This window comes from Lissotriton helveticus, chromosome 10 (assembly GCF_964261635.1).
Source record: "Lissotriton helveticus chromosome 10, aLisHel1.1, whole genome shotgun sequence".
NCBI lineage: Eukaryota > Metazoa > Chordata > Amphibia > Caudata > Salamandridae > Lissotriton > Lissotriton helveticus.
Genome location: NC_136071.1, coordinates 1,056,703,689 through 1,056,726,173, shown reverse-complemented (window position 1 = coordinate 1,056,726,173; position 22,485 = coordinate 1,056,703,689). Strand labels below are relative to the sequence as shown.

Here is a 22,485-nt window from a genome sequence, read left to right as displayed (position 1 = left end):
CTACTGTTGCGTTCTCTGGAGTTGGAATAGTAATTTTTACCCATACGCTATCCAACACTTTACCTACTGTTGCACTCTCTGGAGTGGAAATAGTAATTTTAACCCTCCCACTATCCAACACTTTCCCTACTGTTGCGCTCTCTGGAGTGGGAATAGTAATTTTTACCTCTACGCTATCCAACACTTTCCCTACTGTTGCACTCTCTGGAGTGGGAATAGTAAATTTTACCCCTACGGTATCCAACTTTTTCCCTACTGTTGCACCCACTGGAGTGGGAATAGTAATTTTTACCCCTACGCTATCCAACGCTTTCCCTACTGTTGCACTCACTGGAGTGGGAATAGTAATTTTTACCCCAACGCTATCCAACACTTTCCCTACTGTTGCACTCACTGGAGTGGGAATAGTAATTTTAACCCCTACGCTATCCGACGCTTTCCCTACTTTTGCACTGTCTGGAGTGGGAATAGTAATTTTTACCCCTACGCTATCCAACACTTTCCCTACTGTTGCGCTCTTTGGAGTTGGAATAGTAATTTTTACCCCTACGCTATCCAACACTTTCCCTACTGTTGCACTCTTTGGAGTGGGAATAGTTATTTTTACCCGTACGCTATCCAAAATTTACTTAATTTTTTTAATTAGTTTTACATTATTAATAATTGTTATTTATATTATTAATTTATGTATATAAATTTATTTGTAATTTATTATATTTTAATTTATTTATAAGTTATTAAAATAAATATTTTAGTTAAAATTAATTAAGTATATACTATGTATTATAGTTATATTATTATTAGTTTTTATTACATCATTTATTAATTTTAAATATTATAATATATTTTTAACTACGTTTATTATATTTATAAGTAATATTTTGTTAATATTACATTTTATTTACATTTTAAAAAAAAGATATTTTCTCAAAAACTATATTTTTGACATCGATATATTTTTTCGATATTTTTGTACTTACCTTTTTAGAGATAGGATCCCGATATTATTGTCCTCGATATTTTTGTTGCGATATTTTTGCACCTCGATATTTTTGTGGTCGATATTATGTCATACAATCATATTCCTCAGTGGCTGTCAGTTACAAATTGCAGCAAATCTAACCACAAGTTTCTAATATATTTACATTTTATTTTCATATCCTATTAAGTGGCTGCATGACCATAACGATCAATGAAAATATAGATTACATTTCTAGACTTGCATCAAGGAGTAACTTTTCCACATCTGAAAACCTGTTATTTGCCATTTAAGTACATTTGTCAGTGTCCTAAGTATTTTTCACTGATTTAAAATAAAATATTGTCTATCACTCCAACTCCAACAATTGTTAAAAATATGAGAAAGGTTTTCTTCATCACATCAATAGAACAGTACCGGCTTGGAACAATCTTGGAAGGTGGATTGTGTTCTGGCTCAAAGGCAGTATAATACAAATTATTACTCATGTGTTTAGGTCGGCGGCCAGATTTACTAAATAATTGCATTGCCCTTGCATCACACAAGGTGACGCATTTGCAAATCAAGCTGTAAGTGAGATTTACCATGCCATGCAGAGCCACTTTGTTTGGCTCTGCATGGTATAGTAAATCTGAAGTATCACAATGCTGATTTGTATTACTCTGCCCTAGGAATGCCTTTTATGGGGAAAGCATGGGTGTTCTGACAAATCCACCCATGGATTTTGGAATATTCCCAGATTGACTACCACTAGTAAACCTGGGAATGCGTCAAAAAGTCATGCCTTCTCAGAAGAGGCACAACGAGGAGAAATAACCTTATTTCTTCAAATCTTTTCATCTTCGTATGTGTGCTGCATTCTGTAACACTCACAGAAAGACAAACATGCCTGTGAGTATTGTTTGTGTGCAAGAAGGTGTTCCTACCTGCACAAAAACATTCCTGTCTGTGAACTAAGCCCCGTGCATCATGACAGAAGGGTGCCTTCATTGGTGCTATGCTGCACTGTGTGCATCAGTGCATGGCGAGTGCTGGAATCTTAGTAGATATGGTGCATTCCTGCCCACTCTATGTGATGCAGCACAGCAAGATCATAAATCTGGCACCCAGTATTTATTAACATATTACATGTTTATCCTCTGCCTCATTCCTCTGGAAGCCGAATATTCTATGACAGATGGTAGTCTTTTAGTTTCAGAACTAGAAACTTCCGAAATGTTACCATAATGATAGCTTTATTAGTTTCCTTTTCACGAACGCTCACACAACACTAGAAAGAACTGACCCGCTCCCATTTGGCTGTGGTCCCGGTCACATGACCGGAGATACAACCAATGAGAGCTAAGCATCGGAAAGAGCTTGCACTACGTTTAGTTAAAGTCTTAGTCATTGGACCGGCATCGTGCTAATGCCGGTACCTTTTGTGGAAGAGAGAACAGGATAGAGAAGACGCTTTCTTCACGTCTTTTAAGTGAGTAACACGGACAGGCAAACAGGATGAAATAGGAGCGGAATGGTTTACAAAAGTGGTTGCTTATTATGATTTTGTTCGTTTTTTCTTATCAATATTCCATATAGTGCTGTGTTTAACGCGAGCAGAACAAACAGAAAAAAGTGAGTGCCTTACAGGCGTTGTTCTCTTATCATAACAGAGCACTAGAGCATGCACACACTCGGGTGTCAGCACAGATGGTCACAGTTTTGCATTTAGTTTAACCGATATTATGAACATGCATGAATGTTTTAGGTTCATAATTTATTATTGTATTACTGTTATAAAGTATTGTTATGCCTTGTTTCAGCTCATGGTCCCAGATGAAGGTCATAGCGACCGAAATGCATTGGACTGGCTTAAGAAATTTAAATGCATTTATAAGATGTCTAAATGATGAGCACAATCAATAAATGAATGAACTTTGTGAAAAAATAAAATAGAAGATATGAACAGTGAAAACTTTTTGTGAAGTAAACTATAGAGGAACTCTGGGTAGTCCCCAGTAGGATTTCACAGCAGTGCATCAAGGGATGCTTTCACCTTTCTAGTGGATGGCACAACTTTGGATGATTTTAGGACGCCCAAGGCAAGAGGCGCCACCTTGTTTGCACGCTTAAAGAATAAGAGGAGCTTTTAAACTGAGAAACTTTGGTCAAATAGTATAAAGCAGCAGTGCGCTCAAAGCGTCTCAACGTTACAGTTTAGTCTTTTAGAGTAGACATATGAAACCACAATTGATTATGATAGGTGTTCATTTGTCCAGATTTTGCTTCCCGCCTCCCAGCTGTGCCTCCCTCCACCTCCCCTATTTAATGGCAGTTGCTGTGCGAGAGCATGAGCAAAACCTCTGATCTCACGGCCAGGGACCTACTCTCTCTCGCTGCAGCTCCACTGCTGTGCTGTGCCGCTGCCCTGTGCAGGGCTTAGTGCAGGTAGGGTTTGTGCCTCAGTCCAGAGTGTATTGTGCCCATTTTTATTTAATTCTCTTGCCTTACTGTGCCCTCAATTTCGACTGTTGCCTCTCTGTTTTTTACCTTATTGTGCCATTATGGTTGTTGTTGTGCCTCTCTGTTTTTTGCCTATTGTGCCTTCTTGTTGTTTTTGCATGCTCTCTTCCCATTTTTTCTGCCTCCCTCTCCCGCGGCCCCTCCCCTCTGCTGATTCCCGCTCTTGCCTCCCAGCTGTGCCTCCCTCCACCTCCCCTATTTAATGGTGGTCACTGTGCAGCCGCTGGAGCACCAAAGGCGCACCAAATGCATGCCCGTATGCGCGCGACCAGCCCCAGGGACCCTGGCTCACCGACCATCAATTGCTACGACTCAGCTACCCTCCTCGCACTCAAGCCTGGAAGGAGCCACAACTGCCAGCGGTCTGCACCAAGCAGCACCCACGGACATTGCCGCCAAACCTTTACCACGGCCCGCATGACCAACGCCCCCGTACCCAACGCCAACAAAGCTGATGCCCTTGGGTGCATCCTCCTGGACCCCAGTCACCACCGAAGACGCAACTTCGGCCATTCGGGGGCCCCCATGGACTCCTGCCCATCGCACATCTACCACAGAGCCACCACCGCCATCGCATCTGAACTACAACGCACCATCAACGCCACCTTCAAGACTGGAATTTTTCCAGATGACTGGAAATGCGCAGAAGTGAGACCCCTGCTCAAGAAGCCCTCAGCAGATCCCACGGATCTCAATAAATACTGACGGATCTCCCTCCCACCCTTCTCAACAGTCCATCAACGCATAATTAACAATATTCATAGAAGAAAACTCCATCCTCGACCCCCCCTAATCCAGAATCCGCAGCAACCACAGCACTGAAACTGCCCTACTCGCCTCCACAGTCGACATCCGCACCCTCCTTGACCGCGGCCCTGATCCTACTCGACCTCTCAGCAGCGTTCAACACCGTCTCCCACTGCACTCTCACCACCAGACTCCATGACACCGGCATACAAGGAACCACCCTCGACAGGATCCACTCGTTCCTCACCAGCAGAACCCAAAGAATCAGGCTGCCACTCTTCCTCTCCGAACCCACAGAAATCAACTGCAGAATACCCCAAAGATCATCGCTCAGCCCCACGCTCTTCAACATCTACATTGGCCCCCTCACCACCATCGTCAGACATCATATTCTCTACGCCAACTACACCCTGCTCATCCTCTCCCTCACCAAGGACTCCACCACCACTAGACTAAACTTTCGGGAAGGAATGAAGGACGTTGCATCCTGGATGAGCAACAGCTACCCAAAGCTCAACTTAGAGAAGACAGAGGTCCTCGTCCTTGGACCCTCCCCCTCTGCATGGAACAACACCTGGTGGCCCATCACCCTCGGTAGCCCTGCAGCCCCCACAGACCACGCATGAAACCTCGGGATCATACTAGACTTCTCCCTCTCCATGAACCGACAGGTCAATACTGTTGCCTCCAGCTGCTTCAACACCCTCTGCATCCTCTGCAAGAACTTCAAATGGATCCCCCCCACCCGAGTCATGAAATACCATCACCCAAGCACTCATAACCAGCAGACTGGACTGCGGAAATGCCCTCTATGCCGGGATCAACAAGTCTCTGCTCGGCAAGCTTCAGACCATACAGAATATCGCAGCCAGACTCGTCCTTGACATCCCGCGACACAAGCAAATCACCCAACACCTACTGAACTTCCACTGGCTCCCCATTGAGAAGAGAGGTACTTTCAAGATACTCACCCACGCCTACAAATGCCTCCACAACAAAGGGCCTCAAAACCTCAATGAGAGAATGTCCTTCCACATACCCAAGAGAAATCTATGGTCCACTAACCTTGCCCTCGCCGAAACCCCACGCATCCGCAGAGCCAGAATAGGCTAAGACCTGGAACGAGCTCCCTATCTACATCAGACATGCCCCCTCTCTGAACATCTTCAGGAAGACAATCAAGACCTGGCTCTTCGACTGAACGTAGCTGCTCAAAGGCGCCTTGAGACACTCACGGGTGAGTAGAGCGCTTACAATTCCCCTGATTGATTGATAAAAAATCACTTGGACCGAGATGGAAGCGAACTAGAAGTTTAGTGCGCCCTAAACACACTTTCATAATATCCAGATCCAACTGTTCCTAACAGAGTAATACGTTATAGCCCATCTAAGGTGGACACTAACTCTGATTTTGTTACTTTGCTCAAACACATAGCTTAGCCCAAGAAGAGGTGCAAGTTGATGTCAAAATAAAATTGCATAAGAAGAAAGCTATTAGATATGAGATTCCACAAATTGACAGAAGCAAATATCAAAATAATTAGAAACGAATTAAATAAAAAGACAATATAATATCTTATTTAAGCTGATAGTGATTAGAAATAGTTCAGAAAGATTCGACTTTTCACACTAAAATATTTTTTGGGAGTGGGCAAATATTGTCAGCTGGCCTGCTCAAAACATATGATTGAAAATAGTAAACAACCAATTTCTCCGTTACTTTAAGCAGAGCAGGTCACAAAAAAGGTCCAAAGTAGTATTGGATTGTCGCACTAGGAGGTAAGGTAAGGTAAATTTTATTGTTTAGTTAATTAAAACGACAACAATATTGGCATAAAAGAAACAAGTTAAACTCTAGCTTCATAGTTGGAATGAGACTTGATAAACAGTTCATCTAACGTTAATCATTATACAGATTTGGTCAGATAATATTCGTAATTTAAAAGCTTAAAGGCCCACATGCATCAACAATGCCATTTGCAATTCCTTATTAGCGAAAAATAAGAATTCGCTAATTAGGAATAGCAAAAGGCTATGCATGAAGAAATCGCAAATAAAATTGCGATTTCTTAATATTCCTTCATTGCGACTCACAAATTGCGACTCGCAATTAAGGAATACCTACCCATTCATTCCTATGGGCAATGGGTAGATATTCTCAATTTGCGAATCGCAATTAGCGAATCACAAATTGAGAATGCAATTTCAAGGGTGCAGGGGTGTCCAAAGGACACCCTGTTGCACCCCTGAAATTGATCTGTGGACATATGTTGCGCACACACATGAGGGCATGTGTGTGCGCAACATGAAACTTTGAAAAATGCACAAAAGTGCATTTTTCAAAGTTTTTGCAAATTACCATGAAGTTGAACTTCATGGTAATTTGTTACTCCTATTAGCGAAATCGCTAATTTTTTGACTTTGATGCATTGCATTTAAGGAATCTCAATTTAGAGATTCCTTAAATTGATGCACCCCAAATGCAAAAATACCGGACGCAAAGGGGCAGATTCTGAGAATCTGCCCGTTTGCGACCGTTTTTTAGCTTGATGCATGTGGCTGAAAGTGCTTAACGCTAATAGGAGCTGGAAAATGTAGAATTTATTCTTAAATTGAGACATGATAAACATTTATCTAAATAATTATTTAATGTGCAAAATGAGCCAGATAAGCACAAATTTCGTCCTTGAGTAGAGACATGATAAACACTGCATCTAAAAATTGCTTGGATGTGCGAGAAAGGGCCAGTAACTCTTTATGTTGTATGAGCGTAAAGTGCATTGTGCTGGCTGGACCTGTCATGCATGCTTCATTCTTTAATTGAAACATGATCAATACTTCATCTAAAAGTTAATTTAATGTGCAAAATGGTCAAGAAAAACACAAACTTTGTTCTTGTATTGAGACATGATAAACACTAATCTAAAAATTGATTCAATTAGCAAAAAAGATCAGTAATTCCACATATTGAAGGGAGTAAAGTGCATTTTGCTGGCTATGGCTATCCCATTAACCTTTCCCTTTTGTGCATGTCCCGTAATGCAGATAGCTAGCAAAATACTGTTAAAAGTGTAAAAGTATAAAAAAGGTGCAGTGTGCCATATGGGAGAACCCTGAAAATTATGTTAAGCGTTGACAAGGCATTCTTATCTATAACTTTATAGGTGTCCTTAAGAAATTAAAAATTCTAGCGATTACCTGGGTATGTGTACCGCTTAGACATGTTGCTATTGCATTTTGACATTGCCTGATTCCTTAAGCACAAAATACACTAGTCAACCACTAATACCTCGTCATTCAATTTGTTACACACAAACTATATGCAGCAATGATTCGAGTTTGTAATTGCGCAGCCTACTGTTCGGGGCCTCTGTGCCATTGAATAAACCATATTTATTGGCTTTTACGGGTAAAATGCTGCATCTCAATAGGAGAATTTAATAAAACAATGTTGAAGTGAAGCGACTAATCATGGTTAGAGACAGCACAACAAAGAGGATATGGAGCCCTGACATCAAAGTTGTTGGCTTCTTCTTGTTGGATCTCTCAAATACACATTTCTGTGGCTTTGTTCTGTTATGCAGAGGTAGATCATAGATGAAGTCTGAAATCAGCTCCAAAGTCTTTGTTGAGTAGATGTGAGGAATTTCGAGGTGGGCTACTGTAAGTGGGATTTCATGTAAGAATTCAGACACAGCAAGAGTCTGGAGCATGGTATAAAGTCTTGATTCTGTATCAATTATTTTGTCTTCATTGACAGATTTGGGGGAGTGTGAACACATAGCATATCTGACAAAAGGTTCTATACCTGGATGGGCTCAAGATCGGAATTACAGTTTTCATTCTTCATCGAGTTTGTAAATAGCATGTCAAAGAAAAATCATCTCATTAGACAGAGTGCTTCTGTTTGTGGTAGAGCAATTTGAAGTAGTGGCAAGTTAAGACTTCTGATTTTTGCTCCTTCAATTACTTCGTAGGGCTCCTTTTCCTGATGTGATGACTCCTCCTTCCCTCTAAGCTAATAGGGTTGGTGCACTATTGACACTAAGCTGTGCCATTTAATTATAATGTTTCTGTGTGCTTGGCTTGTGGCATGACAACTAGCATCATGGGCCTTCTGTCTCTGGTTGGATTCCCTTGAGTGAAAGCTGGAAGTAATCAGAAGTCAGTGTTTGCACAGTGTATATGTAATAATAGGGGGATTTTGGAGAGATCAAACTTAGATACAAAGCATCACGATGCTGTTCCTAGGTAGATGTACAAGAGAGAGTACAGCGGTGAGGAGGGTATTTAGGGAAAGGGATGCATAGTGGATTGTGGAGGAGAAAAGAACATTTTCAGCTGTTTCTATCACTTTGAGGTTGTATATGTGGGTTACGTGTTTCATAAAGTTGTGAGTCTCAGTTCCTTACTCTCATGTAGGAGTAAAAGGGCTTGCTCCATGTGAGCGGGGCAGGTTCTGGAGATACAGACTGACAGCAGTAGGCGCAATGTTTTTTTTCTCCTTTCTGATTTTAATTAATTAAATCCTAACTATTTTGCTGGAAAAAGTAATATTTTGCACACTGTAGTACTTGTTCATATTTGCTTGATAAGGCATGATGGTGTATTATACTGCTTAATTTTTAGCATTTCATTGAGCCACTCTGAACCAGGTTCACTGATATTGCGGTCTAGCAATTAAGCCTAACAGCCCTCAGTGAACCCTTAGGCATACAAAGAAACCTTTCAGAATCGTATGATACCTTTATTTTAGAACATTTTCCATAACTGAATTTTGGTCATGTTTTCTGTTGTTACATACCACATTTCATTCTAATTTTCCCATCCTTTTCCCATCCTTTAGAATACTTTAAAAGTGCTTTAAACACTTGATATATCAAATACACTTTCTTATGCTTGTAAAAATCATCATACTCGGTGAAACTACCTGATTCCGTTCCTTTTACAGGACGAAACCCTTACTGCATTGACTCAAACTATGCAGGTACCCTTATTATCTGGGACAGGATGTTTGGTAAGTAGGAGTTTTGTAAACTGTTAACTAAAATCCTATATTCTCTCCATTCTACTTTTTTATATTATTGTCATTTTTTTTTAGGAACATTTGTACCAGAAAAAGAGAAGGTTGTTTATGGCCTTACACACCCAATAAATACATTTGGACCTTTCCAAGTACAGGTAATATCAAAAGTTTCATATTTAACGCCATAGGTGCGTATTTAATGTAGTTGTTAAAAAGAAAAACAGTATTTCAAGATTTTTACTTTTGTAAAGTGATATGGCAATACTGCTCAAAATGACCCTAGGTCAAACCTTTCTTCTTTTTTATTCAAACGATGATTAGTACAAATAAAAAAATATTGTAAATCCCCATCCCTCCTATTAAAGTTGGCTTAGTGTATATCTCTGCATCCTTCTTTCATGCCAAATGGTTGGAAAATGTGAAGATCAGAGAAGAGTATGTTTTATGTAGAGTTGAGGGATTTGTTGTAGGAAGAAGCAGAGGAATTGTGCAAGTTTTTACACAATGTTTCTCATCGGTTCTGGGTTTTTTAGCCATTGTTGAAAATTGGGTTGTTTCTTTAAGAAAACTGTATCGAAACAACATAAGTGTTCAATTACAAAGCCAGTTAGGGTGTCTATTTTTGTCATGTACCATTACAACAATTCATCCTAAGGGACTCTTTGCTTTGGCAGGGAAACGTTAACACAGGCAAATGCAAAAGCTTGAGAGCTGTCAAAGTAAAATAGTTTGCGTTGATTAAACATGTCAATTGGACTGACAATGACTATTTGGTTAAACACCTCAATGCAGCTTATATGCATCAAATGCTGCGTGCTAACTTTTAATTACTCACAGTAAAATGTATGGGAGATAAAAATGAAAGAAACACAGCAAAAGGATGTGAGATGCTAGTAAACGGAATACCTTTGCCCTAAATGGATTGAACCTCTCTTTTGCCAACCACATGGCCACAATGTAAGTTATTTCAAGTATGAGGTCACCATCAGTACTTTATTGTTTAAGTTAATAAAAACCATCACAATATTCCAATACAACTATTAAAATGACATATAAATATCGTTCGTGTCATTTTTTAAATTCCCAGAAGGGAAGAATGCTGTACTCTATCAGTTACCGTGGTCACACTAGTACTCTGTCTAAAGTGCTTTAGTATCATTAAAATCCAAACAATAAGATTGCATTTTTGAAAGAGGCCTTGACTACAAAGTACCAATGTAAAAAAAATTAAAGCCAGACAATGATTCATGGTATTTGAGTACATTTTAGCTGTGTGACCACCAGGCAAAATTATGTAGAGCGTGATCAACACAGGGGTCTATGTTTTTCCTCAGACAGCATTACTTTTCATAAAACATCAAAAATGTAATCATTTTGCAAGTGTTATTTTTTCTCATTGTCAGCTTTGTGCCACTCAAAATCAATCACTCAAATGCATTTTACTTTCATCTAGTGCCCTGTGTTGCCCATAGCCCTGTGACCCACATTGCACCATTGTAGAATCTAATTGCATGCTTTGCTGTGTAATGCTCCGTGCTCCCTATTGCTTCTCGTATGTGCTACACACTTCAGCTCACAGTGCCTCACCTAATGCACTAGGACCATGACACTCGCCTTGGGTCTGGATAGAAGAGCCCAGTGCCCCAAACTGCCAATAAAAGGGCTCAGCTCTGGAGGGGCAGCAGTTAAGGGGTTAAACAGCTGCATTCATCATGCTCCATGACCTGACCTGCTTTCACTTCAGCTGCTGGCTGTGGCAGCAGGCATTGTGATGCCACAACTCACCTGTATCAACCTTATAATAGTATCTGATGTCTCTCCTTCATAATCGTTGACTTGCTGCGTCACAAGTCTCTTATTATAAAGAAATTAGTGACTACATTTATACAGGGAATACATGTCCTATAAGGTTTATTTTGTCTTCACAGTTTCAACACTTGGCCTATATGTGGAACATGTTGTGGGTCACTCCCGGATTCTGGAATAAGGTTTCTGTTGTATTCAAGGGACCAGGCTGGGGTCCCGGCAAACCTCGGCTCGGCCTCCCCGAGGAACTCCCAGAGGTAAGAAGACGTGAAAGGTTGTTGCTGTGTTTTCAAATATTATATTGAATCTTTTTTTACTGTGTGATTTCAGTTTTTTAGTGTTTATAGAGCCAAATTAGCAATCAGGTCTTTATAAAGAAGAATGAAAAACGTTTCAAAGAAATGTAGTACAGAAATCTTATTTTTGCATTTCTGTGTTAGACATTTCAATTTGTAGATCATTCGACGATTTGTTTTTTAATGTAGCACACCTGAATGAAAACATTTCCATATGAGATGGCAGTATGACACTCATGAAGTGTATTTTTTTCAGGTGACTGGAGAAGAGGTTCCTTACAACACCAAACCTACTGTGCTTCTTCAAGTCTATGCTGTTGTTCACTTTATATTAATGTTGGGCCTTTACCAGCATTTGTTTTCTGCCAAAATAGTAAGTACCTCTCACATCTCTGAAATTGAAGCCTTTTCACTTAGAATTGTGTGGTTTGAAAAGAACATTTAAAATATACTGTTACTTGTAGGTGCATTTTTTAACATTCGATTTGACATGATGGAAAATGTGATATTTCCTTTTTGTCGTTAAAAGGTTTTAAAATGAATGCATATTGTCTTTTTATAGCTGCCAAGGTTCCTATGTATTTAATTTCTTTAGCCAGTGTTGCAGGTTTGTTTGTGGTGTGATTTCTAAGTATGCAGTTGATTGTGAAGATTTAAGTATTTCAATGCATACAACCATTGGCTTGGATTAGTGGAGGGCACTGATTACTAGCAAATGTGCATTATGAAACTGCCTTCACATCACCGGTCCCTTAGACCATAATAAGACCTGGTAAAGAAACAGAAAGAGGAAGTGCAGTCTAGCTCTTCGTCAAAGGAGGAATAACCATCCCCTATGGTCCTCAAAGTGAGGGATTTGTTATTTCAGGAGTTAATACTTCACGCAGTTGATACCAATATTGCTGAGCCAATTAGTACGTGCTTTTTACCCCTCCAATCCTTACTGTACTTGGAATGGGGGATTCCTCTGTAGTGCTACATTTTTCTCCCATTGTCTTTCTGAGGCCGTAACAGAGATGTATTCATGTTGTCTGCATCCCGGGGCACGGTTGTATAGCAGTATAGCCACAGACGCATGTGCAGCCTCTTCCTAAATACTGATAGCGCCAGGAGACACATAGCCTCACAACTTTCTTATTGGCCATTCCCTCTTTTGGAAAGAAACATGGCACCCTGGACTTTAGAGTAACACTTTACTCCTGCACCTGTGCTATATTTTGGACATGGGTGCAGAAGAAAAGAGACCTTTATAAGTCACATGCTTGAGTTGAATATGCAATTGGCATACCGACCTGACAGTGAACATTTCCCTCGGGCATCATGCTTCTGAGGTGAAATAACATGACTTAGGGAACACAGAATGTAAGTAAAGGTTCATTAGTAGAGAACCCAATGAACCTTTACTTACATTTCTGTGTTTGCCTGGGGCGAGTATTCAAGCATAATCTCACAAAACGTGTATTATTGGAGTCCCAATAAATTCATAGTTGGAAACTATAATTTAATGTGTCACTACCACACCAATAGAAATTATATTCCTTCTAGCCTTCTTCACGATAACCTGGGCTTTACCTGATCCTAACAATGTGCTTGCTTTTCTGCAGAGAGATTTAGATTCTGGCTACAAGAAATATCCAGTAGATAAGGTCATAATGACATTTACTCTGTTTGGACATAATCACATTTGCCCGCAGTTTTCCTTGTTACCGAGAGCCACTAATACAGTCCAATGGCCTTAATTAAAAATATCAATATTATTAATATGTTCTTGTGTGTAGTGAAAACGGAACACGCTCTAATATTACATTCCCATCAAGGTAGTCATTATAAGTACCCTATGCGCCTCATTTACTTGAGATGAATAAACCCACTATTGACATTCCAGCACAAGGAAGTGCCAAAATCACATGAATCTGTATTTTGGAGGTGTGTGATTACAGCAGAATGATTAGTGATTGGTAGCTGCTGGATTAATAATTTTGAAGGTACGGCCCCACCAGCATAATAACGGAACATCTTGTGAAGCCACAGAAGTTCTAATGAGAAACCCATGTTTAACTCATTGGTAACTATGGCCTACAGCAGAAGGATGTAATCCAGCGAAATGGGTGTTAAGTATTAACCTCATCAATGCTACAGCAATTCCCCCTGAGCGCTGTTACTTATGATTTGCCATTGTTCATGACGAGCTGAGCTCGTCATGAGCACACGGGCAGTGTACTGCATGACGAGCTGAGCTCCTCATGAGCATGGAAGGGGTTAAAGCAGGAGACCAAAAAACTTTCTGCACCCTGAACATGGAATCTTGGTCTTCCAAGATTGCAACTTTCCTGGGATGCATTAGCACCTTGTGCCTTCTCTCCGGGGGTCCAAATGTGGGACATTCCCTCGTCTACCCTCGTCTATTCTGTATGTATCTCTTTTTTTCACTACAGCTCCCAAACTTCCACAGAAGACTCCTAAGGGCTAGGTCTCACCCCACCAAAGGCTCCCGTAAGTCCATATGTTTCAAGGTTCCAACTAGGCAGTAGCATCTCCAACACACATAAAACCCTTCTTCAGCATTTTCCATCGCTCGGGTTATAGGAGGCCTGCTAGCTGACCCCTGGGGAGAACCTCAAGTCACTGGAGGCAAGTAGTGAGTATGTTGTATGTTATTCCTCCTTTGACGAAGAGCTAGACTTAACTTCCTCTTTTTGTTTCTTTACCAGATCCTATTATGTTCTAAGGGACCGGTGGTGTGAATGCAGTTTCATAATGCACATTTGCTAGTAATCAGTGCCCTCTACTAATCCAAGCCAAAAATAATTTTTGCTGCTCTTACTGACAAATTGTTTGCAGTCTTTATTTTATTTCCTGCAAGTTTCATCAGATTGCCCTGATCTGCTATATTCCAAGGATGCGGAACCTATCTATCTTGCATTATCCAGAGTCCTCTACTCCACCTAGGGTTTGTCTTTTTGAAACGAGGATGCCCATCCTAAATCTTCAATGACTGGTTTTGGTTTTAAAACAGCTTGCTCCCTGCAGAAAGTTGAGATACGATGGTGCAATGGATCACTGTTTTTTAGAGCCTTTCTCACTGTAACCTGCCCTGTTCAGTGTAAATTTATGAGAGTGGTCCAGCTTTGCCCATTGTGATGCCATCTGTGCACCCAGCTCCCCCATTCCAGGATGAATGACCAGCGATAACTCCCACCAGTCATCTTGTTCTCTGAGCCAGATGTGTTGCCTCTAGTATTCCTCACCTTATCTGAGGGAGACCCACTGCCCAGTAGCACTGAATTAATTACTCATTAAGCCTACAGTCCGCACAAAGGAGACGTTCATAATCTCAACTTCACTCTATATTTAATTTGATTCTCCCTTCACCTCAAACTAGAATGTTAATAAATATAAAAAAAATTACATTTACTTTGCAGTATTTTCCTAACCTTACTTGCGGGAACGTGCCTTTTATTTACAGGTAGGTCTCCTCGAAAGAAAACGCCACAGAAGCACAGCTAGTAAAACTAGTAGCTAGCCTTTGTAGGGACCTGTGTCCTTAATACTCACCATGGCCCACTTTTATATACTAAGCACATAGTCTGCAGGGTTACAGTGTAGAATTTGGGTTGTAGTAGCTAAAAAGATTTTCGTGTGTGACAATATGTGATGCTTTGACTCTTGCTACTACTATGTTTTGACTGCATCCATTCAGGGTACAGTCATGGACCTGAAGGCAGTGTTTTACAGGGTGGTGCACATGTACACTGCAACCCATATGTGACTGTTTACTTTTATGCCACTAGTGCATTGCTTGCAAAACGTTACTAGGACCTTACTTAAATGTTAAACAAGCCAATTGGACTTCTCCAATTGTATACCATATTTAGAAGGTCAAAGCACCCGGCTAAATTGCCGCTCACATTGCCCCGTGTTACAACACCATCAAAACCCAGCCCCTGTATAAGACTAATGGGAAACTACCTCCAGAATTTGTGCTTCTGTTCGATCTTCTCTGGTCCTTGTTTAGGTTTAAGTTGCAGAATTGCACTTGAGGAATGGCAGAGCATTTTAAATACATATTTTCAGTTGCTGCCGGCACCGATTGGGGGTGGAGGGGTAGAGGGTTAAGGAAAAGGAGAATAATTCAAAAAATAATAATAAAAAAAAACTTACCATACCGCTGCATCTCTTTTTTGTCTCTCTTCCTGTTCGATCAGCACTACCGGAAGGATGAGGAAGCACACCCAGGCTCCCTAAGCCAATCACAACGCTGCAGTGCAGCGTTGTGATTGGTAAGCCCGCAGGCTCCCCTAAGCCAATTACAATGCTGCAAAACAACATTATGATTGGTCTGAGCACCGCAATTCGGTGCTCAGCCAAGGAATGGGAGCCTGGGCATGGTAAGTGCATGGTAAGTGCCCATGAATGTTTGGCCGGCCCCAGGCGGCCGGCTAAAGGTTCATGCGCACCGCCACTCCCCCTGCTATTGTGTCGGAGCAGCCCCACTCGCCCTGCAGAGCTGCCAAAGCAGTAGAAAATAAAATGATAATAACCTTGTGTTATTATCATTTAACTTTTCCTTTATTTCGCTGCTGCGCAACACTCCTCCACTAGGGCGGAGGAGCCGCCACTATATACCTTTTAACTTAGTGCAGGTGAAAATATTTTTCTGCTCAGATCGTCATTACTATGTAGCTTGTAAAGTTGGTCAACGAGTCATATTCAATAAATTCGTCCACCCGTTTTTTTTAATGAAGTTCTACTTTTCCTGCCCTACTACATAAACTGTGTCAATATTACAATCAAATCCATTTACCGGAAAAGTCTGGAATGTGTAAATATTTATAATAATTTTTTTAAGATGAAGCCCTTATTGAGCTTGCAGTTAACTTCTGAAAATGTTCTCTGACCTAAATAATTTTACATAATCTTTTCCCTGCACTACTTTACACCATGTCATTCGGCCGACAAAGAATGTTTCATAAAAGAGATTAGGGATATTTCATAATGGGATCATTTCAGAGTTGGATTTGATGTGTTTTTCAAACTTCAGATAGGCCTTGTATAATGCAGACACATCAGAAGCTTTGTGAAATCACGTGAGATATTAAATGTTCATGGAATAACAAATATGTATTCAAATTTATTACATAATCCACTAAATAATAAGTGGATGACAAACTTCAAACAATAAAATCAGGGCAATGAAAGACAGGGGGAACATGTATCATTAAGAAGATATTTATTTCTGTCGCAATATAGCAAATATTTAGGGCCTAATTACGAGTATGGCGGTCCACAGGACCGCTGTACTTGTGGTGGCGGTCTGACTACAGCAGGCCAACCCGCAGTATTCTGAGTGTGGCAGTAGGACCGCCACAGGACCACTGCATCCACCGGGATCCAGGATACCACACCGGTGACACAGTGGTCATTAACAGTAATATGCTGGTGGTGCTGCTGCGACACCGCCAAGCATATTACGATTTACCAGTCCATCGCCCATTTCATGGCAGTGAGCCTGCCATGAAAAGGGTGGCGAAGAGGCAATGAATTGGGCCCTAACGGGACCCCCTTGTTACTGCTGCGGCTAGGGATTCATGCGGGAGGGGTACATGTTGTGCCCCCCTGGAATTGCACCCTCGTTCCTCCACGCAATGGCATGGAATGCATGCCACACTGTGCAGGAACGTGCTGGAGGTGCTGTCATGGCAGCAGCACCACCCACCCTCCCTGGATTTGAGTCATAGTCCAAAGGGTGGGCACACTACAGACTTGCCGGTCCTCCAGTCAGTGCTGTGGTGGCGGGCCGACAAGAGGACCGCCAAACTCGTAATCAGGCCTTAATCTAAGTGTGATAATGTAATGAGACAGAACTGCAAAAATATAGACATACATTTTGTTCCTACTTTTCAAATAAAAGGGGGTTCCCCTCAGTCGTAGCCTTTCTGTCTCAAACCTAGGACCCACAGACTGCTCTGTCAAAGAATCTCAGATTTAATCTTCACCAATCCCTGGTAGTCCAGCACTTGAAGCAAAACACAGCTCTTAAAATACATCTCCGCCTAAACGTGTACCATTCTATTTTGTCCCACAGACATGCAGACAGAACTACCATGCCAGTGCACATCAGTTTTATCATTGAGCACCCCTGATATTCAAGTACAGTAACACACAGCTGTATCAGCGCTCAAATACCTCCCTTACGGTAACCCTTACCTGCCAGTTCATTGACCCCCTGCTCTCTCAGTACAGAGATCCAAGCACAGTCCTGACAATTATTTATCAGTCATCACTGACAAGTGCCCTTGCCCTTCTTTTCAAGCACTGCAAGATAGTGTCGCTGAGTCCTGACCACTAAGACATACTGGAACCACACAGAGTCAGTGGCACACATTGCTCTTTTAGCATTAGGAACGGCCCACAACCGTGTGAATACACCAACAAAGTGGCCTAGATATTCCTGCATAACTCTAATTTAACATATTGATAACTGTTTACAGAGTGGACTAACAAAAGACAGTTCGTATGTTTTGCACCGAGTGTTAGAATCATTTATTTAAGTTACCATACCTTACACTGCCTTCCCACACATGTCTAAAACCATATTTCGCATGAGCACAAGATAGCCCGATCCAGCATTTTGTTTGGCAGCTGCCTTGTACAGTGCTTGATTGCCTATTTTGATCTTGAACGTGTTACAAAACCATGATTTTTGGTAGGCCCTTCGCCGGGAGCGAAATCCTAATGGTGTCTGAGCGTTTGCCAAACAGCACCATCTCATCAATTTTTTCCTCCTATAATAAATGTTATTTATGACGTGGTGAATTTATAATCTTACTCCAATTGTGGTAGCTCTCAAAGGCATCAAATTGCTTTTGGGTAGGCAGCAGAACCACCAACCAAGGTTCATGCTATATCCAGAATTCATAAGTATGGATAAGAAGCTCTTCCATACGGATGGTTATTGGTAATGCTGAGATGAAGATATTACTTTCTGCTGATGACCTGCTGCCCACTTATTCAGAATTAGGTGAGAAGCTACACTTTCTGATGACTGCCGTCAGTGACTTTGGTACACTTTCAGGATATAAAGTGAGCTTTCTTAACGTATTGGGAGGCGGTAAGGTGGCACACTTCAGCAGGAAGTCAGGTGTTTATTCAGCATTTCTCTATGTTGATGTTAGTCTAGATTGCCGGAAAACAGAAATGAATGAAATATGCAAAGGCTTATAAACTGTTCATCATGGATCATGCATGTGAAGGATGCAGAGGGCCAGATTTAGCACAACCTACTCATACTTTCCTCCAGTTTTTGTCGGAAGTGAGGATGCACTTAATTGTAGCTTTGTTCCTGACACGATTAGCCATGATCCATTATCAAATGTGCCATCAGCCTGCTGGGTCGCCATTGATAACTTTATAGCGGGATCCCGAACATTCCTTTCCCTTCTTCATATAATGGTCGACCTTCTTAGAACTAACATAGAGTCCAAGGCAGTGGTGGCTGCTACCAAAACTAGGTTGTGGGGCAGAGCAGGGGGGGTGGAATAATATATGAAAAAAAGGACTTACCTGCTGGAGTCGGTGTCCAGCTTCTCCAGGGTCGCGCACACTGCACAGGCTCACAGACTCCCCACCCAATCCAGACTTTGTTCTCATGCTATTACCCAGCATGAGAGATGCACCAGGATTAATCTGAGCTGGCTGGACTGGCTGGACAGGGAGCCTGTGCCTCTTCTCCTACTTGTAAGTGCGCGTGTTGGTTTTGCCATCCTAAAATGGCCAGCCAAACAGACATCCACACTTACAGTGTGCATCTCTCCTCCTCTCTGATCAGCCTGCTTCCTTCATAGACGATGGCCCTGCTCTAGACTCTGGTACTCGGCTCAGCCAGGGAAAAATAAAATGATAATAAATGGTTGTATTATCATTTTATTTTTTTTATCTCCTGGGTCTGACCAGTGGGGTGACTCTCCTCTGCCATTAAAGTGGAGCAATCCATGGTCCAAGTTCAAGGCAGACCTGCAGGTAAAGACACATAGGAACATGATGTTGATAGGGGGCTTTTGAATTTGCTGGTGTCCATAAAATCTTGAACTAAAAGGAAATGGAACTACAGTGCATTTTACATTTTATGAATAAGTACCTTTAGCGTATAGCAGATATTTTTAAGAAAGAAATCGCGCTGTTAATCCAATGAATCAATTGAGACCTATTTCAGCCAAAAGTAATCGATTCAAGACAGTTCGGCTTGCTTCTGTGTGACACTGCAATTGGGTGACTTGTACTCTTCTAATTTTAGAAATGTCTTTTTTAATTGCTTCATAGGCTTTATCAAATACAGCTATTCTTCTAAGGATATGCTACATACTCCTCACATTGACGTCCATTGGACTCCTCATGGAAAAAAGGCAAGACTTAAAACACCATATTTTGTTACATATACTTTACCTGTCGTCTTTAAAAACAACATCTTATTTGACTGATTTCAACGAATTTATTTAACTGGAAAGCATAAAGGGAGAAACAATGCATTTTGAGGGGGAATGCTTAAGATAATGGGTGCCATGTACACATTTATTTAATTGTTTATTGGGTTTTTCTCTAGAGAGGATTCCACCTGTTTGTACATTAAGGCACCTTACAGCGTTTTATAATATAGTATATGTAGGACATTTTAATTGAATGATATTTATGAAGTAATAAAGTTGCTCTGAATAGCATGTCTTATTGGATCACCTTTAGGATATGGATATATTTTAACAAAGGTTAAAGAACATTATAGTTAGGTGTAAATGGCAGTTCAGTTAAAACATACAGTTTTAAACAAACAGCACCACTGAAATTTACCAGTGATATTTATCTCAATTTAGTGTTGTTATATGTGATGTAATTTCAGATGTTGCAGTGATGTTATCTATAATGTCAAAGAACGAGTCATGTATGATGTATTATAAGAGGTAATTAGCAGTGTAGGGTGAGGGCGCGGGTAATTGTACTGTATGGTCCAGTATTGTCATCAAGGGTTCCTGGTGACCATGAGGGCGAAGGCAGTGTGGTTTGAAAATATCACTAAAATCCTGATATGGAAATTATAGGACCATGCAATGCATGGTATCGATTATGCATTTTTTATATCACATACATTTTGGGGACGTCAGCATGAAAAGCTATTCTGGTGGATTCTTCTATCCGTACATTTCTCCCACTTAATCTAGCCCCAGATTGGATCAGGTGAATTCTTCATCAATGTTCCTGCACGCTTGTAGGTGGTGATTTGTTGTTCAGCAGTGACTCTGAACTGCCCCAAAAGTTTCAGAGTGGAGCCGCATATCAGCTCCACCCCCTGTACACTGAGATAGTTCTTTTCTTTATGTTCCGTTCAACACGTATCCAGAGCTGTACTCTCACCTTCATTGGTTTTTCCAACACCTTCAAAACGTTTCATAGTGTGCTCAGGAACAATGGCTCTACTGAAAAGGAAAGGATTCAAATTGGGCTGAGACTGCAGAAAATAGATGTTGGCCACAGACCTGCATGAGGAGCGTCACTGGTGCCTCTGTCCAGGGCATGATTCTAAGTCATGCAAAGAATTGAACTAAGTCCCCAAACACAAGAAAAGGTAGCATTAGAAGCATAGGTTCCATTATCTCTCCAAATCATTGGTCCACTCAAGGTCCCACTCGATGCGGCTTCCATGAGAAATCCATTTCTAACCAAAGGCAAGATCCAAGCAGAAGAAGGCTAAGCGGAACTCATCCCCATCCTGCCACTCAGTGTCTAGTGAGAAGGTACATGGGTGTCATAATAAGGACTGCATTCCCTTGATGTCTCCTGAGTATGCACTGATTGTGCAATTGGAATTGGTCACAGCTCACCTCAAACTCCCTAAGATATCCTCGACCTGACAATAAATAGAGGTTTTCAAAGAGGCCATACTGCAACTCTGTTTCGTAAATATAGACCCCTCTGGTGCACTGTCTTTCCTCACGGGGCACAAGGTTCTCCAGTTAGACCTCTGCTGGTGGGTCTGCACCCGATGCCATCTTCCCCTGCGCAGTCTGATACTCGGTTTGGCACTAATTTCTACTCCATCGTCAATTTCAATGCTTGTTTTTTGTGTACCAGTGCTGATAGACACCTTACTAGGCCCGCTTGATGATCCAATACGAATGCCAATATCTGACCCTGATCCAGGCCTATGTCATGCTCTGAAATTATGAAAGCACAACTGATGGTTATGCTGCCAGATTTTAATCCTGTTCCTTTGCCCCAACACCAGTACCAGCAGCGTATACATTCCATTTTTGCTTTTGATTTAGACCCTGTCCAAAAGGCAGCTATTGTCCCTCTAGACAATGATGAAGAAGAGGACAGGTTGTTCACCCCTTCATTGTACTGAGGATTCATTATATGTTGACTTACAATACCTCAGTGTGCTAGATATATCTCTTAAAATGGAGCTAGGGCCCCCACAGGAAAAAAGTTCCTCATTTGCAGTGATGTTTCAGAGGGCAACTGAAGTTTCAAATGTATAGATGCACACTGAAGCGCCGTAACAAATGTGTTTACTGAGACTCTTTAACTTGAGCCAGCTTCATCTGAGCTGGTAAGGACATTAATAAAGCAAATACTGACATACCTGCCAGTTGTTCAACCAGGGTCTAAGCAACTTAGACCAGCCGCCAGTGACTCAGACTTTCTAAACAAACATACACCAGAGAAACCTGATTGTCCATGTCTTGACAAGTAAGGTTAAACCAAAGTCCTTTCTGAACAACTTGCCAGATTGGGCATAAAAAAGGATTCATTCATTTGGAAAAATAAGGTTTTGTTCGGCAAGTCTGACACTCTATTAATGGAGTTTGCTTTCTGCTGAGTTACCCTCACGCACTGTGGGACATTCTCAGAGATATCTTGCTGTCTGTCCTAAAGGACCTCAGTGTGTCACTTGCCCAAACCATACAGGATGGTCAGTATTCAGCCAATTATATCATCTGAGCTGCCGTAGACTCTACAGACTACATCAACAAAGCAAGAGCAATTGCCATTTGTAGAGGAGGCATGTCTGGATCACCCTTCCTCCCACACTGGAGTGACTTTCAGATAAGCACCCCAAATTCAAATGTACTAAGTTG

General features: G+C 41.3%; 1 protein-coding gene across 2 annotated transcripts in view; it reads left to right on the top strand.

Moving 5' to 3' along the window:
• AGMO (alkylglycerol monooxygenase) overlaps window positions 1–22,485 on the top strand; it is a 744,553-nt gene that overhangs the window by 424,920 nt on the left and 297,148 nt on the right. For both annotated transcript variants that reach the window (XM_078663767.1, XM_078663766.1), the window contains exons 8-12: window positions 9,180–9,245; window positions 9,330–9,409; window positions 11,183–11,317; window positions 11,613–11,729; window positions 19,676–19,758. In XM_078663767.1, coding sequence (XP_078519893.1) covers window positions 9,180–9,245; window positions 9,330–9,409; window positions 11,183–11,317; window positions 11,613–11,729; window positions 19,676–19,758 — 481 coding nt within the window. The remainder of the gene's footprint in view (window positions 1–9,179; window positions 9,246–9,329; window positions 9,410–11,182; window positions 11,318–11,612; window positions 11,730–19,675; window positions 19,759–22,485) is intronic.